The sequence below is a fragment of the Hypanus sabinus genome, chromosome 27 (genome assembly GCF_030144855.1).
Source record: "Hypanus sabinus isolate sHypSab1 chromosome 27, sHypSab1.hap1, whole genome shotgun sequence".
NCBI lineage: Eukaryota > Metazoa > Chordata > Chondrichthyes > Myliobatiformes > Dasyatidae > Hypanus > Hypanus sabinus.
Genome location: NC_082732.1, coordinates 41,286,627 through 41,306,070, shown reverse-complemented (window position 1 = coordinate 41,306,070; position 19,444 = coordinate 41,286,627). Strand labels below are relative to the sequence as shown.

The 19,444-nt window shown below is 44.7% G+C and overlaps 1 protein-coding gene across 14 annotated transcripts in view; it reads right to left on the bottom strand.

Annotated features, from left to right (window-relative positions):
• Positions 1–19,444, bottom strand: part of samd11 (sterile alpha motif domain containing 11) — a 347,655-nt gene that overhangs the window by 110,111 nt on the left and 218,100 nt on the right. For all 14 annotated transcript variants that reach the window (XM_059952307.1, XM_059952313.1, XM_059952312.1 and 11 more), the window contains 2 exons: positions 16,344–16,433; positions 948–1,109 (listed from right to left, as the gene is read on the bottom strand). In XM_059952307.1, the coding sequence (XP_059808290.1) occupies positions 948–1,109; positions 16,344–16,433 (252 nt within the window). The remainder of the gene's footprint in view (positions 1–947; positions 1,110–16,343; positions 16,434–19,444) is intronic.

The window sequence follows — 19,444 nt, the reverse complement described above, 5'->3', positions numbered from 1 at the left end:
TCCACCACCTGCTCCCAGGGCTTTACGTGGCCCTGATCGGGAGTGGTGGGGGGGGGGGGGTGCTGAGCAGGTGCTACACCTTGCCCAAGGATGACCTGTGGATTAATGGAGGGAAGGAGTGCCTTACACCTCCTTTGGTAGGGAAGGAGTGCCTTATGGATCTCCACCCCTCCATCCATTACCCAGGGTAGGGGAGTTCAAACATGGGGAATAGGTTTAGGGTGAGAGGGGAAAGATTTAGAAGTGATCTGAAGGGGCAACCTCTTCACGTAGAGAGTGGAATGAGCTGATGGAGAAAGTGGTTGAGGCAGGTACAAGGAGCGCCTCATAGAAGGGTGGTACTTAGAAAGAAATGCAACTAGGTGGGTGGCCACTATGGTCAGCATGGACTGGTTGGGCCAAAGGGCCTGTACTCATGCTTGATGCTCTATGACTCTATAGATGAGGCCAATTAAAATAGTCCAGAATGGAAACTCTCCGGTCATTGGACAATTCTGCTCTCCAAACATTAAAAGCACCACCATTCAAATTATAAAACAAAGACTGCAACTGTCTTTGAGTTTGCGAGTGAAAGTATGAGACCATGAGGCGTAGGAACAAATTAGGCCATTCAGCTCATCGAGTCTGCTCTGCCATTCAATCATTGCTGTTTTGTTTAAACCTATCCTCTTGCCTTTGCCCCATAACCAATCAATCTTCTTAACCCCCTTTACCAATCAATCTTTGCCTTAAATACACCCAATGACATCACCTGCACAGCCATCTGCTGGCAACAAATTCAACAGATTCACCACCCTCTGGCTGAAAAATGCTCCTCCTCATCTCTATTCTAAAGGGATATCCTTCTATTCTGAGGCTGTGCCTTCAGATCCTAGACTCTCCTACTACTGGAAATGTCCTCTCCACGTCCACTCTATGCCAGTACCGGCTGGTGAGCTGCCTCTTACCTCCGTGGGTTGGCACGCCCATACTGTTGGCCAGCTGGTACAAGCGTTGCTGCTGCTCCTCGTACGTCCCGTGGTCATTTAGTGCCGACAACATCCGTCTGTAGTGTTCCTCGGGGGTCATCTGAATAATCTGCTCCTCGATTAGTGGCGTCTGACACTTCTCTTCATGCAGACAAGGCAAAAGGAAAGACAGAATATGTTAAGGACTTCAAGCCAAACGAAAAAGCAACCAGTCCTCTCTATTCGAGGTGTGAATTGTGGTAGTTGGTCGGCTGCTGTCCTAATGAGCAATGTGTCAGAATCGAAGACCACTGTTGGGGAGGAGAGGATGGAAAGTAGAACACAGAACATGTGCTCTGTGACCACTTTATTAGGGATCTCCAAACACCTAGGCAGGGTGGTAGGGGGGTTAAGAAGGCTCATGGAATGGTTGCTTTTATTAGTTGAGGCTTTGAGATCAAAAGACATGAGGTTATGTTGCAACTTTATGGAACTCTGGTTCGGCCACACACCTGGAGTATTGCATACAGTTCTAGTCACCCCCACTATAGGAAGGGTATTGAGACTTTGGAGAGGGGGCAGAAGAGGTTCACCAGGATGCTGCCTGGTTTAGAGGGCAGGTGCTATCATGAAAGGCTGGACAGACTTGGGTTATTTTCTCTGGAATGCTGGAGGCCAAAGGGAGATCTGATAGAGATTTAAAAGATTATGAGAGGCATAGATAGAGCAGGCAAAGAATATCTGTTTCCTAAGGTTGAAATGTCTAATATGAGAGGGCATGCATTGAAGGTAGGATCAAGGGTGGTGGACGCCTGGAACGCTCTGCCTGGTAGAGGCAAATACATTGGAGGCCTTTAAGGGATATTTATGTCGGCACATGAATATGAAGATGAGGGATAGAAGGACTGGTTTTTGGGGGTTTTTGGGTTTACTTTTTAGCTGGTTCAGTACAACATTGTGGGCCAAAGGGTCTGTTCCTGTGTTGTACTGTTGTAGTTTCGAATTATGCACCCTCATATTAGCCATTTCCATCCGGGGAAAATGTCTCTGGCTGTCCATTCTATCAGTGCCTCTTATCATCTTGTACACATCTCTCAAGTCACCTCTCACCCTCCTTCACTCCAAAGGGAACAGCAACAGCTCACTCAGCCTCACTCTTAAGTCATATACTCATAAAATTCATCTGCTCATATGACCAAAGTCAGTCATATTGGGTGGTGAGAGTGTGAAATGAGCTGCCATCACAAGTGGTGGATGCAATTTCAACACTTAAGGGGAGCTTAGATAAGTACATGGATGGGAGGGGTATGGAGGGCTACGGTCCGTGTTCAGGTTAATGGGCCTAGGCAGTTTAAATGGTTTGGCACAGATTGGATGGGCCAAAGGGCCTGTTTCTGTGCTGTACTTTTCTATGCCTCTATGACTCATAGAAGACTCTTAAGGATAGGAGATGAAATTGAGCTTTTTATAAAAGTAATCCAGAATAGGTACTAGACGCAGATCCAACAAGTTCTTCAGGGAATTCAATATGGACTTGCACTGCATGGATTACACATCCTTCAACAATCCTTCACAGATATTTATTTTATTTATTTAGAGATACAGCACGGTAACAGACCCTTCCAGCCCAATGAGCCCACGCTGCACAATTATACCCATGTGACCTACCAACATGAATGTCTTTGGAAACTGGAGCGCCCGGAGAAAACCCATGCGATGGAGGGGAGAACGCACAAGCTCCTGACAGAGAGCAGTAGGAATGGAAACGGAGTAATAGCACAATGCTAACTACTATGCTACCACGCCGTCCCAAATTATGGGCTGCATGGCGCCCTTGGTATGATGTTGTTTACTATGTTCAGTTCCACCAAGAGTACAGACACTGTCTGCTGAACACTCAAAACTACAAGTCAAAGTCCAAAAGTTCAAAGTAAATTTATTATCAAAGAACATAAATGTCACCATACACAACCCTGAGATTCATTTTCTTGTGGGCATACTCAGGAAGTCTATAGAATTACAATTATAACAGAATCAATGAAAGGCTGCCCAATTAGGGCATTCAGCCAGACTGCTGAAGACAACGAACTGTGCAAATGCAAAAATAAGAAACAGTAATAATAAGTAAATAAGCGATAAATGAAAAGGACGTGAAATGAAGAGTGCTTGAAAGTGAGTCACTGGTTGTAGGAACATTTCAGTGATGGGGCAAGTGAAGTTGAGTGAAGTTATCCCCTCTGGTTCAAAAGCCTGATGGTTGAGAGGTAATAACTGTTCCTGAACCTGGTGCTGCAAGTTTTGAGGCTCCTGTACCTTCTCCAGCAGCGAGGAGAGAACGAATGACTTAGGAGTCAGAAACAGCGACTTGTGGAATGGAACAATATTTTCACACTGCCTGCCCAGGTAATTGATTCTCTAACGCAAGGTGACATCCTGATACATTAGCCTTTCATTGACACTGCAGCTTTTAAACATTCGTTACGTTGGCAGCATTTGGCTATGCATGGTCTGGCCTGTGCATTACTCAGGAGAGAGACGTGAGCTAGGGCATTGGGTTACACTGAAAGAACCTTTGTGGACTGCTGTAATAGTCACTGTAGCATAGGGTTTAAACAAATTCACAGCAATGATGAAATATGTTTTATTGAAACCATGCAGATTTTTGATTCTTTTATCAAATTAAATATCTCCCACTCTTCAATACTTAATATGTGTCCTCTACCGATAATGTCAATACAGTTCCACACACCACAGAAACCAGCCTCCCCTCCATGGACTCTGTCTGCATTTCTCAGTGCCTCAGCAAAGCAACCAACATACTCCAAGACCCCAACCACCCCACACAATCTCTTTTCTCCCCTTCTCAATGGGCAGAAGATACCAAAACATGAAAGCTCGTACCAGCAGGCTCAGCTTCTAACCCACCACTACAACTCTGTTGAAAGTTTCCCTTGTGCAATAAGACTGATTCGTGGCCTCGCAATCTTTCTTCTTGTAACTTGCTCTTTATCGTCTGCCTGAACTTCCTCTGCAAGACTCTGATCTCATTGAAACCAATCAAAAATCGAAAAGCCTACATACAGCAGATGTGGAGAGGATGTTTCCCATCGTGGATCAGAGGGCTCAACCTCAGAATACAAGGACATCCCTTCAGAACAGACAACAGGAGGAATTTCTTTAGCCAGACAATGGTGAAACTGTAGAATTCATTGCTACAGATGGCTGTGGAGGTCAAGTCATTGAGTATATTTAAAGTACAGTTTGGTAGATTCTTGCAACTAGTAAGGTGTCAAAGATTACGTGGAGAAGCCAGAAGAATGGGGTTGAGAAGGATAATAAATCAGCCATCATGGAACAGTGGAGCAGAGTCGATGGACCAAATGGTCCAATTCTGCTCCTATGTGATAATAACTCCAGAGTTATTATTTTCCCTGATGTACCATAGTGATGAAATAATCTGCATAGACAGTGTGGGGCAAGACAAGATTTTTACTGTGACTTAGTATGTTTGACAATGGTTTACCAATTTACTACATGGCCTATCGAAGCAGCGTTGAGCATTTACGAAGTCCAGGAGCTGAATGTAGTGGGCTTCCTGGATATCGCATGCTTCAATGAGATTTCTTCCCACCCCACCCTAGTCTTCTCCACTCCAGTGAGTACAAACCCGGAACCATGAAACACTTCTCATACATTAACCTTTTTCATTCCTGAAATCATTCTCGTGAACCTCTTTTGGACCCTCTCTAATGGCAACACATTTTTTTCATCGAAAAGGAGACCTAAACTGCTCACAATACTCCAAAATGCAGTCAGACCAATGCCTTGCTTTTAGTTAGAGATGAGAGAGAGGTATGAGTGTGACAGCACGAGAGTGAGATGGAGGAAGAGACCAAGAGCAAGTGTGAAAGTGATAGTGTGATTCGAGAATGAAACTACGTGATTGCAAGACAGAGAGAGAGAGACACACAGAGGGGGAAGGGAGCAAGAGGGCGGGAAAGAAAGACAGTGAGGAAGAGAGAGAGGAGTGGGGTGTAAAAAGGGGTGAGAGAGAGGGAGAGAGAGAAAGGGGAGAGGTAAAAGAATGAGAGTGGGGGGAGAGTTAGTGAGAGAGAGAGGGAGAGAAAGAGAGGGGGAGAGTGTGTGAGAGATAGAGGAGAGAGAGGGCTGTGAAGAGAGGAAGTGAGAAACAGAGAGGGTGTAGAGAGGGAAAGTGTGAGAGAGAGGGAGAGTGTGGGAGAGGGAGAGTGTGAGAGAGGGAGAGTGAGAGAGAGAGGGAGAGTGAGAGAGAGAGGGAGAGTGAGAGAGAGAGGGAGAGTGAGAGAGAGAGGGAGAGTGAGAGAGAGAGGGAGAGTGTGAGAGAGAGAGTGTGAGAGAGAGGGAGAGTGTGAGAGAGAGGGAGAGTGTGAGAGAGAGGGAGAGTGTGAGAGAGAGGGAGAGTGTGAGAGAGAGGGAGAGTGTGAGAGAGAGGAGAGGGAACTGGAGAGAGTGGAGAGAGAGGTGGTTTGCAGAGAGAGAGAGAGAGAGGGGAGAGTGAAAAGAGCAAGAGAGAGAAAGTGAGAAAGGTAGTGGGTGTAGAGGGAGGGGTGAAGAGTGAGAGAGAAAGAGAGAGGAGACAGGAAAGAGTAAGAGAAAGGGAGCGAGGGTATGGGTATGAGTGTTAGTGTAAATGCAAGTGTACAAATGTGTATCCTTCTGCTTTTAGGCAGAGAGATCTTCAACACACTCGTGTTTTTGTCCAAGCCCTGAAGACATCTGCTCTGAAAGGTTAGGCAGAAGAGTCAGACGAAAATCAATGCTTCACTGGGAGGAAGTCCCCACCGCGCCTGCTGTTTGATGAGTGCCGATGCAAGCTGTCGGCTCAACAAGTATTGAGTGAGGAAGGTGAGGGGGCGGGTGAGCTGCAGATGGCCTCCCGGGGGAACAGCTGATTGACAGCGCCTTTCCCAGCAGAGCTGGAAAAATCTAACAGTCTTTCAGCAGTTTCGTTCACCTCAATTCATCCTTGCGACCGTGAGTAATGGGGGTGATTTTTCAGGTAGACATCCCCAACCTTTCCAAACGAAAGCACCACTTGTTCACAAGGCATCCCCACGCCTCCCCAGAAACCACTACTAACACTGGTGGTTAAAAGGAGACACGAGAGATGCAGACGCAGGAAGAACTCAGCAGGTCAGACGGGATCTGTGGATGGAAACGGACAGTTGACAGAAGTGAAATGTCAACCCTCCATAAATGCTGAAGGCAGGAAGACAGAACTGCAGGACCAGCCTCATCCCCTCCGCCATCAGATTCCTCAATGGACAATGAACTCATGAACACTGCTTCAATATTTTTCCCCTCCTTTTTTTGCACTACGTATTTAATTTTCATTTTTTATGCAGTTCTAAGCAAGAGTCTGAAGCACCCTGTGTGTGTGTGCGTGCGCACGCGCACGCACACACGCGCATAAGACTTTTGCACAGTGGTGTAGTAATTTTATGTATTTCACTGTACTACTGCCGCAAAAAAATTCATAGCATATGTGAGTGATGATAAACCTGATTCTGATATGGGTCTCTACTGTGGACTGAGAGTGGGAAGGAGGCAGGGAGAGAGAGGGATATCATGGTTGGGAAAAGGGAAAGGGAGAGGGAAGCAACAGAGAGACGTTCTGTAATGATCAATAAACCAATTGTTTGGAGTGAAATGACATTGCCTGGTGTCTCAGGGCTGGATCTGTCTGCACCCACAACCCCTGGCACTCATTCTCTGCCACCTGTCCCTCACCCCTCCCACGGATATCCACACTCGACATTCCCAACATTCCTTGCTCTCGCCAGATTTACAACCTCACTCTTCACTCCACACTCCAGCTTTATATACGTATGTGCCTAAGACTTTTGCAAAGGATGTACTTATTGTAATTTAGAGTTTTTTAAATTATAATGTATTGCAATATAGGCTGCCTCAAATCAACAAATTTCACAACATATGTCGGTGATATTAAACCTGATTGTGATTCTAGCTGCTCCTAAACTGCTGAGTTTCTGCAGCATCTTGTTCTTTTTAACTCCTTAAAAGGAGTTTGGTTCTATCACAGTATCATACAGCACAGAACTGGAATTGGTTTATTATTGTCACATGTACTGAGATACAGTGAAAAGCTTGCCTTGCACACTGCTCATACAGATCAGATCATTACACAGTGCACTGAGGTAGAACAAAGCAAAACAACAACCAAATGCAAAATAAAGGGCAACAGCTACAGAGAAAGTGCAGTGCAGGTAAATATGCAAAATCATAACGAGCACATCAAAACACAAGAGATTCTGCAGACGCTGGAAATCCAGGGAAACACACACACAAAATGCTGCAGGAACTCAGCAGGTCAGGCAGCATCTATGGAGGGAAATAAACAGATGACATTTTGGGCCGAGACCCTTCATCAGGACTGGAAAGGAAGAGGAAGAAGTGGCGGGGGGAGAGGGGAAGGAGTACAAACTAGTGAATATGCACTAGTTGCTGGAGGATCTCAGCAGGTTCCTGACTTGCTGAGTTCCTCCAGCATTTTGTGTGTGTGGATTTCCAGCATCTGTAGAATCTCTTGTGTAGATGACAGGTGAAGCCAAGTGAGGTGAGGGCGGGGGTGGTGGAATGAAGTGAGAAGTGAAAAGGTGATAGAACCATAAGACATAGGAGCAGATTAGGCCATTCAGCCCATTGAGCCTGTTCTGCCTTCCATCATGGGTGATTTGTTATCCCTCTCAACCTCATTCTCCTGGCTTTAAATATACCCAATGACTTAGCTTCCATAGCCATCTGTGACAAGGGATTCCACAGATTCACCACCCTCTGGCAAAAGAAATTCCTCCGCATCTCTGTTCTAAAGGGACTTCATTCTGACACTGTGCCCACTGGCCCTAGACTCCCCCACCACAGGAAACATCCTCTCGACATCCACACCCTCAAGGTCTTTCAATATTCGATAGGTTTCAGTGAGATCCCTCCTCAGTTTTTGACATTCCATGGGTTCAGTTGGAAGAGGTAAAGGGCTCAGGAAGAAGGAATCTGATAGGAGAGTGGACTATGGAAGAAAGGTCAGGAAAAGAGGCACCAGAGGGAGTTGATGGGCAGGTGAGGAGAAGAGAGGAGGTATGAGGGGAACCAGAATGGAGAAAGAAAAAAAGGGGTAGGGAACAAGTTACCAAAAGTTAGAGAAATCAATGTTTATGCATAAGGTAGATTATGAGGTTGAGAGTCCATCCTATAATAGGAAATAGGACCTTCGGCCCACTGAGTCCATGTTAACCACTATGTACCCCTTTACACCAATCCAATGCTCCTCCATTTTATTCTTCTCACTTTCCTACCAATTCCTGTCAGATACTAACACCCCTCGCACACACTCTGGAGACAACCCACCCTCCAAACAGCACATCTTTACTTTTATCATTTTTATTTTGTAAATAAATAATTTTGCAAGTGTAAATTTAACAAGTAGAAAGATAAACCCACTTAGCAAAATGTGGTGCCAGAAAGCAGCCATTGTAAACATTTACATTTAAAAACAGGAAAATGGGACCGATGTTGGGTTGTGTGCTGATTTTAACCCATAGCTCCTGGAGAAAGCCCACACGGTCGCGGGGAGAATGGAAAACCCACACAGACAGCCTCGAAGCTCGGGATTGAATCCAGGTCTCGGCTGACATGAGGCAGTGGCTCTACGAGCTGAACCACCGATCTCTGAGAACCAGCACTAAAGCTGGAGTGATTAGTAGATTAAAGATTCATTTTATTTATCACCTGTACAACAAAACATACAGTGAAATGCATTGTTTGTGTCAATGCCCAAAACAGTCCGAGGATGTGTTGGGGGCAGTAGGGAGTGTTGTCTTGCTTTCAGCACAAGCATAAGCACGTGCACAATTCATTAACCCTAACCCATACATTGTGGAAATGTGACAGGAAACTAGAGCATCCGGAGGAAACCATGTGGTCAAGGGGAGAACAGCCTCAGAATAGAAGGACTTCAATTTAGAACAGAGATGAGGAGGAATTTCTTTAGCCAGAGGGTGCTAAATCTGTGGAATTCATTGCTCTGGAGGCCAGGTCATTGGGGATATTTAAAACAGAGGTTGATAGATTCTTGATTAGTAAGAGCGCCAAAGGTTACGGGGAGAAGGAAGGAGAATGGGCTTGAGAGGGATAATAAATCAGCCATGATCAAATGGCAGAGCAGACTCGATGGGCTGAATGGCCCAATTCTGCTCCTATGTCTTACGGTCATACAGAGAGTGAAGGGATTCAAAACCTTTTCACCTGCTCCACTATGTGCTATCCAAAGTTCAGATGGGGTTGGGGTCCTGGTTCCATCTCAGGGTCTGGGTGTTCAGCTAAACCAACAGCACGGTGTGCCAGCAATGAGGGAGATGCACCACCAGGGGGATGGAGGCAAATGGCAAGAGCTAATGCAGATACAGCAGTAGATACATATGGAATACAGCCGATACCACATCTGGATCCTGTCACTGGATTTAGTGCCTGGGGTAAGTAGTTGGGCTTTAAGCAGATACTGAGTTGGGCTGATCTCTATTTGAAAAGACTGAGAGGGGTTAACTCACTGAAACATAAAATTTTCAGAGGAAATGATGGAGCTGGGTGCGGTGGGGTTCAGCAGAGGATTCAAACAGAGGGCCGGTTAGGAGAGAAGCAATTTACTAAAGGAAAAGTGCAGACCTTTGCATACTGTATAACACACAATTGCTGAGAACTATTACGGCTGATACTTCTGGATAAAGATTAGCTTTATATCGAAACATACAGTGAAATGGGTTGCTTGTGTCAACGACCAACGGATCTCAAAAGATGCTGGGGGCAGCCCACAAGTGTCACCATGTTTCCAGCACCAACACAGCTTACTGGCCCTAATCCATACATCTTTAGAACATGGGAGGAAACCAGAGCACCCAGAGGAAACTCACACAGTCATGGGCAGAATGTACAAACTCCTTACAGAGACCGGCAGGAATTGAACCCCAATTGTTGGCATTGAGCTAACTGTTACGTTACCAAGTTGGACATTCGTATTGATATGGTTTATTATTGTCACATATACCTAGACACAGTGAAAATCTTCCCTTGCATACTGTTCAGAGAGATTGGATCATTACACAGTGCATTGAGCTGGAACAAGGTAAAACAATAACAATGCAGAATAGAGTGTAACAGCGGCAGAGAAAATGCACTGCCGGTAAGTGATAAAGCGGAAGATCATAACGGGGGAGACTGGGAGGCCAGGAGTCCACCTTTTTGTACAGGAATTCCATTCAGGTCTGAAAACAGCGGGATAGAAGCTGTCCTTGAGCCTGGCGTTTGCGCTTTCAGGTTTTTGTATCTCCTGGCCAATGGGAGAGGGGAGAAGACAGAATGTCCAGGATGGTTGGGGTTTTTGATTATGCTGTGAGCTTTAGTGAGACGTGTAGAGGGGCAGCTGGTTCATGTGATACTGCAGCAATCATGGGGACTGAGAACAAAGTTTAGTCAAATCAGGAGGCATCCATTATTAATGGCGTCCCTCATCATCTAGGACATGCTCTCTTCGCATTACTACCATTGGGAAGAGGTACAGGAGCATGAGAAAACATAATCACCGCTTTAAGAACAGCTTCTTCCCCTCTGGAAACACCAATACCCAAGAATGGAGAAGGCCAGAGAAAGTGCTGGCTATAGTCCAGTCCATCACATAGAAAGCCCTCCCCACCATTAAGCACATTTAAATGGAGCAGTGCCATGGGAAAGCAGCATCCATCAGGTCACGCCCCCTCCTCATTACTATCGTTGGGCTGGGGTTGCAGAGCCGTTGATCTCACATCACCAGTTCTACCATCAGGCTCCAGAACCAGCGTGAAGAACTTCATTCACCACAACTCTAAACTCATCCTATGACCTGCAGCATCACTGTGAATGCCTGCAGGAAAATTAATCTCATGGTGACCTTGTTAATAAATTAGCTTTAACTTTGACTACCTGTTAATTGATAAAGGGGAGTGATTCTATTCTAAGAGTTTAATGCTGAAAGCATCCTCCAGGTGAATAGAGCTCTTTGGAATGCGGGAGGTAACAGGAGCACTGGTCGATAGCGTTGGATAATGAGCTACTGGCACATTGGCCTTCATAAATCAGAGTACTAAGGAAAGGTATTGGGATGTTATGTTGAAATTATATAAGATGGTGATAAGGCCAAACATGGAGCATTGTGTGCAGATTTCAGACAGAGATGAGTAGAAACAACTTTTCCCAGAAAGGTGAATCTGTGGAATTCTCTGCCCAGAGAAGCAGCAGAGGCTACCTTACTCGTTCATTCATTCATTACGTGCTGTGTTGTATAACACGGGTGATCACAGCTGCTCTCGCAAGGCAGTGGCAAGGGTAGATAGAGTCACTGCAGGCCAGGCTGGTTGGCATGAACATAGAGTGTGACAGCTCAGTACAGCCCTTTGCCCCAGCATGTTGTGCCAACTCTAAGATCAACCTAATCCTAACCCTTCCCTCCCATGTGCCTACCTAAGAGTTGGCTAAGTGCCCCTAATGTACCTGCTTCTACCACCACCCCAGCAGGACGTTCCATCATCTGTGTCAAGAACTTACCCCTAACACCCCTCCACAACTACCTTAAAATTATTCCCTTTTTGTATCAGCCATTTCCGTCTCTGAAAAAGTCTCTGACAATCCACTCTAAGGCTCTTAGGGTGTGTCATCTCGTATCAACACACCTCTCATTCTCCTTCACTCCAAAGAGAAAATCGCTGGCTCACTCAACATATCTTCATAAGACGTGCTCTCTAGTCCAGGCAGCATCCCGGTAAATCTGTTCTGTACTCCCTCTAAAGCTTCCATACCCTTTCTAAATGAGTCGACCAGAACTGAACACAATACTCCAATAGTGGTCTAACTAGGGTTATCAAACTGCAACATTACCTCATGGCTCTTGAACTCAGTCCCCTGACTAACGAAGGATGACACACCATATGCCTTTGTAACAACCCCATGGACTGGGATGCACCCACAACTCTCTGCAATGCTTCAGGGACCCAGCTCAAGCGAAGCACATGGCTACAGACTGACTTCAAAAAGATACTAACAATAACGACAAGGGGAAAACCCCCTATGTAAGAACAAGTCTCTAAGCCCATTTCCACAGCCAGGCACAGAAGATCTTTCAGGCTAGCTCAAAGACCAAGCAAATTCCTCTCCAACACTGTAACTTTAGTCTCTGTGCCCATCATTACAGGCCAACACTGCCTCACTCCTCCCAATGCTCTGCTGCTCAGGCATCTGTCCCGCCTCCACTCCCTCAGCAATGAAAGAAACCACCACATCCTTTTCCACTCAAAGGTGCCATTTTCTAAATATTACACGTTACAAGGGGTGAGGGGGGGATATTAAATGCAACCAACATTCCTAACATTACTCCTGTAACACAAAGGTTTCATGATAACCTTCTAACATTTATGATTAAGGGAAAAAAAGATTACCCTGCAGCTGAGGTGACAATAACCCACCCAAATGTATGACAGTTTGCAAACAAAGTGAACGCCAGAGCCCCGAAATTACACAGTGAAACATTAACATACACCGCAGTGTTCAGATAAAGACTCTCGTTTGAAAAGGGCAGAGCAAATATTCTGCGAATCCCCAAGTACTTAAACAGAACAGTCTAGTTGTATACGTCAAGCGGCCACATTGAATAGAGGGATAAAGGAATGATAGTGTGTTCTTTTTACAAATGACTAGCGCCTTGAAATCTTTCATGACCACTTGAGAGGCCAAGCTTGATTAAATGACAAACTGATTAAGTTGGCATGTTATAGAGTCATAGAGCATTACTGCTCAGAAACAGGCCCTTTGGCCCATCTAGTCCATACCAAACTGTTATTTTGCTCTATTTTACCATAAACTCACATCTGGATCACAGCTCTCCACACCTTTCCTGTCTACGTACAGTACTGTGCAAAAGTCTTTAGGTGAATACAGCATGTATAGCTAGGACATCTAAGAATTTTTACACAGTACTGTATTTGTCAACATGGAGCAGCGAGTGAGCTTGTAAATCTGAAGGGAGTAAAAGATGTTGGGAGTGGTGCAGGAGGGGTGTGGGACAGGTGGCAGAGAAGGAGTGCCAGGGGTGGGGGGGTGGGGAGGGTGCAGACACACCCACCCTGAGACACCAGGCAAAGTCATTTGATTCCAAGCAGTTGGTTTACTGATCATTACAGAATGTCTCTCTGGTGCTTCCCGCCCCCTCTCCTCTCCCTTCCCCTTTTCCCAACCATGATTTCCTCTCTCTGCCCCTTTCCCACCCTCAGTCCACAATAGAGACCCATATCAGAATCAGGTTTATCATCACTCACATATGTCATGAAATTTCTTTTGTTTTGCAGCAGCAGTACAGTGCAATAGATAAAATTACTACAGTACTGTGCAAAAGTCTTAGGCACCCTGGCTATATATACAGTGCCTATAAAAAGTATTCATCCCCCTCCCGTAAGTTTTCAAGTTTTATTGTTTTACAACATTGAATCAGAGTAGATTTAATTTGGCTTTTTTTTTACACTGATCAACAGACTCTTCTGTGTCAAAGTGAAAACAGATCTCTGCAAAGTGATCTAAATTAATTAGAAATATAAAACACAAAATAATTGATTGGATAAGTATTCACCCCCTTCAAGTCAGTATTTAGTGAATGCACCTTTGGCAGCAATTACAGATTTGAGTGTATGGATCGGTCTCTATCAGCTTTACACATTTGGGCACTGCAAGTTTTCCCCATTCTTCATTACAAAACTGTTCAAGCTCTGTTAAGATTGCATGGGGATCATGAGTAAATAGCCCTTTTCAAGTCCAGCCACAAATTCTCAGTTGGATTGATGTCTGGGTTCTGACTTGTCCACTCCAGGACATTAACTTTGTTGTTTTTAAGCCATTTCCGTGGTTTTTATGCTTGGGATCGTTGTCTTGCTGGAAAACAAATCTTCTCCCAAGTCGCAGTTTTCTTGCAGACTGCATCAGGTTTTCCTCCAGGACTTCCCTGTATTCTGCTGCATTCATTTTACCCTCTACCTTCACGAGCCTTCCAGGGCCGGCTGCAGTGAAGCATCCCCACAGCATGATGCAGCCACCACCGTGCTTCACGGTAGGGATGGTGTGTTTTTGATGATGTACGGTGTTTGGCTTCCACAAACATAGTGATTGATCTGATGGTCAAAAAGCTCAATTTTGGTTTCATCAGATCATAAAACCTTCTTCCAGCTGACCTCAGAATCTCTCACGTGCCTCCTGGCAAACGCTAGCTGAGATTTCATGAAAGTCTTTTTCAACAGTAGCTTTCTCCTTGCCACTCTCCTATAAAGCTGCGACTGGTGAAGCACCCGAGCAACAGTTTTATGCACAGTCTCTCTTATCTCAGCCACTGAAGCTTGTAAATTCTCCAGAGTTTGTCATAGGTCTCTTGGCGGCTTCCCTCACCAGTCCACTTCTTGCACAGTCACTCCGTTTTTGAGGATGGCCTGCTCTGGGTAGATTTACAGCTGTGCCATATTCTTTCCATTTCTTGATGATTGATTTAACTGTACTGCAGGGATATCATGACTTGGAAATATTCTTGTATTCATCTCCTGCTTGTGTCTTTCAATAACCTTCCAGATACAGGAGTATTTTTACTACAATCGATTGAAACACCTTGACTACACACAGGTGATCTCTATTTAACTAATTATGTGACTTCTAAAACCAATTTGTTGCACCAGTGTGTCAAAAAAGCCAAATGAATCCAGTGTGATTCAATGTTGTAAAACAATAAAACATGAAAATTTCCAAGGGGGGGATGAATGAATACTTTTTGTAGGCACTGTTGTAACAGGGGTTGTTAGTCAGTGCAGCTCAAAGGCCCAGAAGGGCCTGTTCTGTGCTGTATCTCAATAGATAAATACAGTAAGGAGGCACAGATAGAGTGGACAAAGACATTTTCTAGATCAGAAACAGCTAATACAAGGGGGCATAATTTCAAGGTGACTGGGTTGAATGTCAGCTTTCTTTTCACACAGTGAGTGATAGGTGCGTGGAATGCCCTGCCAGGGTGCGGGTAGAAGCAGATAAATTGGAGACATTTAAGAGACTCTGAGAAAGATAGATGGATGATAGAAAAATGGGCTATATGAGGTAAATTGATCTTGAGTCAATTGAAAGGTTGATAAAACATCATAGGCTGAAGAGCCTGTCTGTACTGTAATGCTCTGTTATACAGTGCGTTCTATGCTCTATGAAAACTACCTGAGGATTGAGGTTGCACTGTGACCTGACATTGACTCAATAGATCAGCTGGCCTTCCTTCTATCCCACAATGAAATGGTTGAATTCCTCATCACTTTCTGGCAGAAAGTATCGTCCTGTACAGGTTTTTATCTTGGGGTTGGCATAGTCTGCGCGCGAGGAATGGGCTTGAGATCCAGCGCTTAGTCATACGGTCACTGAACATTTCAGCACAGAAATAGGTCCATCAGCCCATCTGGTCTGTACCAAACTACCAATATGCCTAATACTGTCAGACCTGTACCCCGACCATAGCCCTGCATATCCTTCCATCCATGTAGTTTTTCAAATTTCCAAATTGCTCTTATACGTTGAAATTGAACCTGCATCTGCTACTTCTGCTGACATCAGGGACTCCCCCAACACCTGTGTCATACTTTCTTATCGCTGCTGCCATCAGAAAGGAGGTACAGGAGACTCAGGGCTCACACCACCAGGTTCAGGAACAGTTATGATGACTCAACCATCAGGCTTTTAAACCAAAGGGGATAATTTCATTCAACTTCACTTGCCCCATCATTGAAATGTTCCCACAACCAATGGACTCACTTTTGGGGACTCTTCATCTTATGTTCTCTATATTTATTGCTTATTTATTTATTATTATTATTTTTATTTTTTTCTTTCTTTCCATATTTTTACAGATGGTTCTCTTTTGCACACTGGGTGAATGCCCAAGTTGGTGCAGTTTTTCACTGATTTTGTTTGGCTATTATTCTATTCTGGATTTACTCACTATGACCATAAGAAACTGTATACAGTGACATATAATGTATGCACTTTGATAATAAACTTACTTTGAACTATCTTCTGAATGAAGAAGTTCCCCCTTATGCTCCCTTTAAATATTTCACCTTTCACCCTTAACCCATAACCAGTCTCACCCACCCTGAGTGGAAAAAGCTTGCTTACATTTACTCTATCAATACCTCTCATTCCCCTGAGCCGTACACACCAGAAAGAGCGAAGGAGGATGGCAGAGAGAGGGGAAGAGGAATGTCACCAAAGAGAGAAAGATGGAGGGTGCACTCCGGATAGGAAACCTACCCTTTGGTGATTCACTCCTTCGCCTTTTGACTTCTGGACACTCACTGTTGTTATTCGGTGAACATACTCTTCGCTTTCCTAAAATGTCATCTGTAGAAAAGAGAGAGCAGAACACATACTGTTATACTTCCGACCCACTCCTTACTGCATCATCTTAAACTGAACTGTATCCCTTTGCAAAGTTACTTCATCACCGCAAGGAATACTTGCAACCATTTTGGCACGGTAGCACGGCAATTAGCATGATCATTTTTGTGTGACAGCCATCACCGATCAGGGTCCAATTCCCACCACCGCCTGTAAGAAGTTTGTACATTCTCCTCGTGACAGTGTGTGTTTCCTCTGTGTGCTCTGGTTTCCACCCACAGTCCAAAAACATACAGTTAGGATTGCAATCATCAAGTCATAGTAAAGTACAGCACTGAAGTAGGCCCCTTGGCCCAACTAGTCTGTGCTGGACCACTTAAACTGCCTATTCCCATCGACCTGCACCAGGACATAGCGAATCATACAACTACCATCCATGTACCTATCCAACGGATTAGTGAGTTGTGGGCATGCTATGTTGGCACCTGAAATCTGGCAACATTTGTAGGCTGCCCAGCACAATCCTCGTTGATCTGATTTGAGGCAAACAACACATTTCACTGTATGTTTTGATGTACATGCTACAAATAAAGCTAATCTAGTTTTTCACCTTTTTTACAGTCCACTCATTTTAAAAAATCTTTTTCCTGTTTTTTACAAAGGTGTTTTCTTAACCCCCCCCCCACTACCTTTACTTAAAGAATTAATCCCGACACCCTGACAGTAATCTGTATATCACAGAACCTGACCCACCAACAAACACTGACCTTATCTGCGATTTGTCTCAATGAGATACTTGGGGAGACTGAACCAAAAAAAAAAATACTGGCTGAACTTGGGCTTGGGTCAGTCTCCTCCCCAGGAACGGCCCAAGCCTGCATAATCCTTGCTGCCAATTTACCCAGACGCTCTTGAGATTGTTTTAACAGGATTCCTTATCGCTTTAAAAGGATTCCTTATCATTTTAACCTGCTGCCTTCCCCCATTCCTCCTTCCAGTTGGATCATATCTCCTGGTTCAAAAGCCTCAGTGAATTCTAAGATTTTAAACTCCACCCTCACCTCCCCCTCAAGCATCAAGGTCTCCACTTTCCTCCTGGGCTCTGAGGCGATAGAGAAGCCCTGCACCCTCACCATTGGCTGTCAGCAGAGAGGCTAGTTTCTAATATACAATTACAGTGTACACTGAACAGATTTAAAATCAATATGCCTCTAATATCACTGCTGAGACTGAAGGCATGATGGTGCATACGAGCAGGAAGCGGTAGAGTGTGCGCGTATCAAACAACAAATTTTCAGCTGTCAGGTGCTTATTAAGCAACAAGCTGAGGAGACAGGCACATGCAGAAGCATACATTCCCTCTGACTGATGAATTCAGAGCCCTGCAGATCACTTATTAAATCCGCAACGGCCTCACTATCTGCCCTTCAAAGTTAAGTGTTACAATCACTAGAGATGCGGGGCTCTGGCTCAGACCCCCGTGTCTCAGTATTACTGGCTTCAACACACTTATTACCTCTGGGGGGAGGACCACTTGGCAAATCAGGTCCATGCCAGCTTGATGGGCACAAGTGTTATTGGGTTCAAATAGCTTACAACATAGGGACTAATTGGCCCATCCGATCCATGCCAGCCCCTGCATGAGTGATATGTTTCTCCCTCTTATTTGTCTGTAGCACTGCTCTCACCATCCCTCTCACCCCCATCCATCTTTCCACCACTCTCCCTTTATCCCAATACCCCTCACTTCCTCTCTCCCTCTTGTACCTCTCCACTATTCCCCACTCTCTGTCCAAAATCTCTCTCCCGTCTCTCCCCCCCCCCCTATTTCTATTTGTCTCCAAAACTCTCCCACCTCCAACTCCTTCATTCTCTTTCTTGCCCCTCTATATAACCCGCTGCCTCTCTCCCCACACTCTCTCCACCCTCTTCCCCATCTATTACCTCATCTCCCTCTCCCCCTCCCCCCCTTCTCTTTCCCGTAGCAAAATACACTTGTTTGGATTCTTAGAGAGAACAGGACAGGACCACTTCACCCCCCTCCCATCTTTTACCCCTGTCACTGCACTGTAAACACTTAAGAGCCAGTCCCCTCAGTTCTCACACCTGAAAGGTCTTCGTTGAAATGCTCCCACAACCAATGGACACATTTTCAAGGACTCTATCTTATGTTCTTAATATTTAGAACTTATTTATTATTATTATTCTTATTATTTACATCTATTTGCATTTGCACAGCTTGATGTCTTTTGCACACTGGTTGAACACCAAGGGTGCAGTCTTTCAGTGATTCTATTATGGATTTATTGTGTATGTCTGCAAGAAAATGAATCTTAGGGTTGTATATGGCAATATATATGTACTTTGATAATAAATCTAATTTTTTTAAGAGTCATGGGGCACTACAACACAGAAACAAGCCCTTTGCCTCATCTAGCCCTGGCCAAACTATTAATCTGCCTAGTCCCATCGACATGTACCTGAACCATACCCCTCCTGTCCATGTACCTATCCACATTCTCCTAAATATTGAAATCAAAACCGCATTCACAACTTCCCCTGACAACTCATTCCACACTCTCACCACCCTGAGTGAAGTTTCCCCTCATGTTCCCTTTAAACATTTCACCTTTCACCCTTAACCCAAGACCTCTACTTCTAGTCTCAGCAAACCTCAAGGGGGAAAACCTGCTCACATTTACACTACATAATCTGTTCTAATATTATTATATTTTATTGTGTTTTTATGCTTATTATGTTTTTTTACGCTGCATCAGATCCGGAGATTCGTTCTCCTTTACACTCGCGTTCTGAAATACGACATTAAACAATCTCAAATCTTGAATCTAGAAATGGCAAATAATCTTGACCCTTGAAAACAAATCCTTGGTGCTTGGACATCTAACTATCTCACGGAGGAAGATATCCACGGTGAATCTGAGGAATTCATTACCACAAACAGCTGTGGCAGCCAAGTCATTGAGTTTATTTAAAGCTGAGGCTGATTGGTTCTT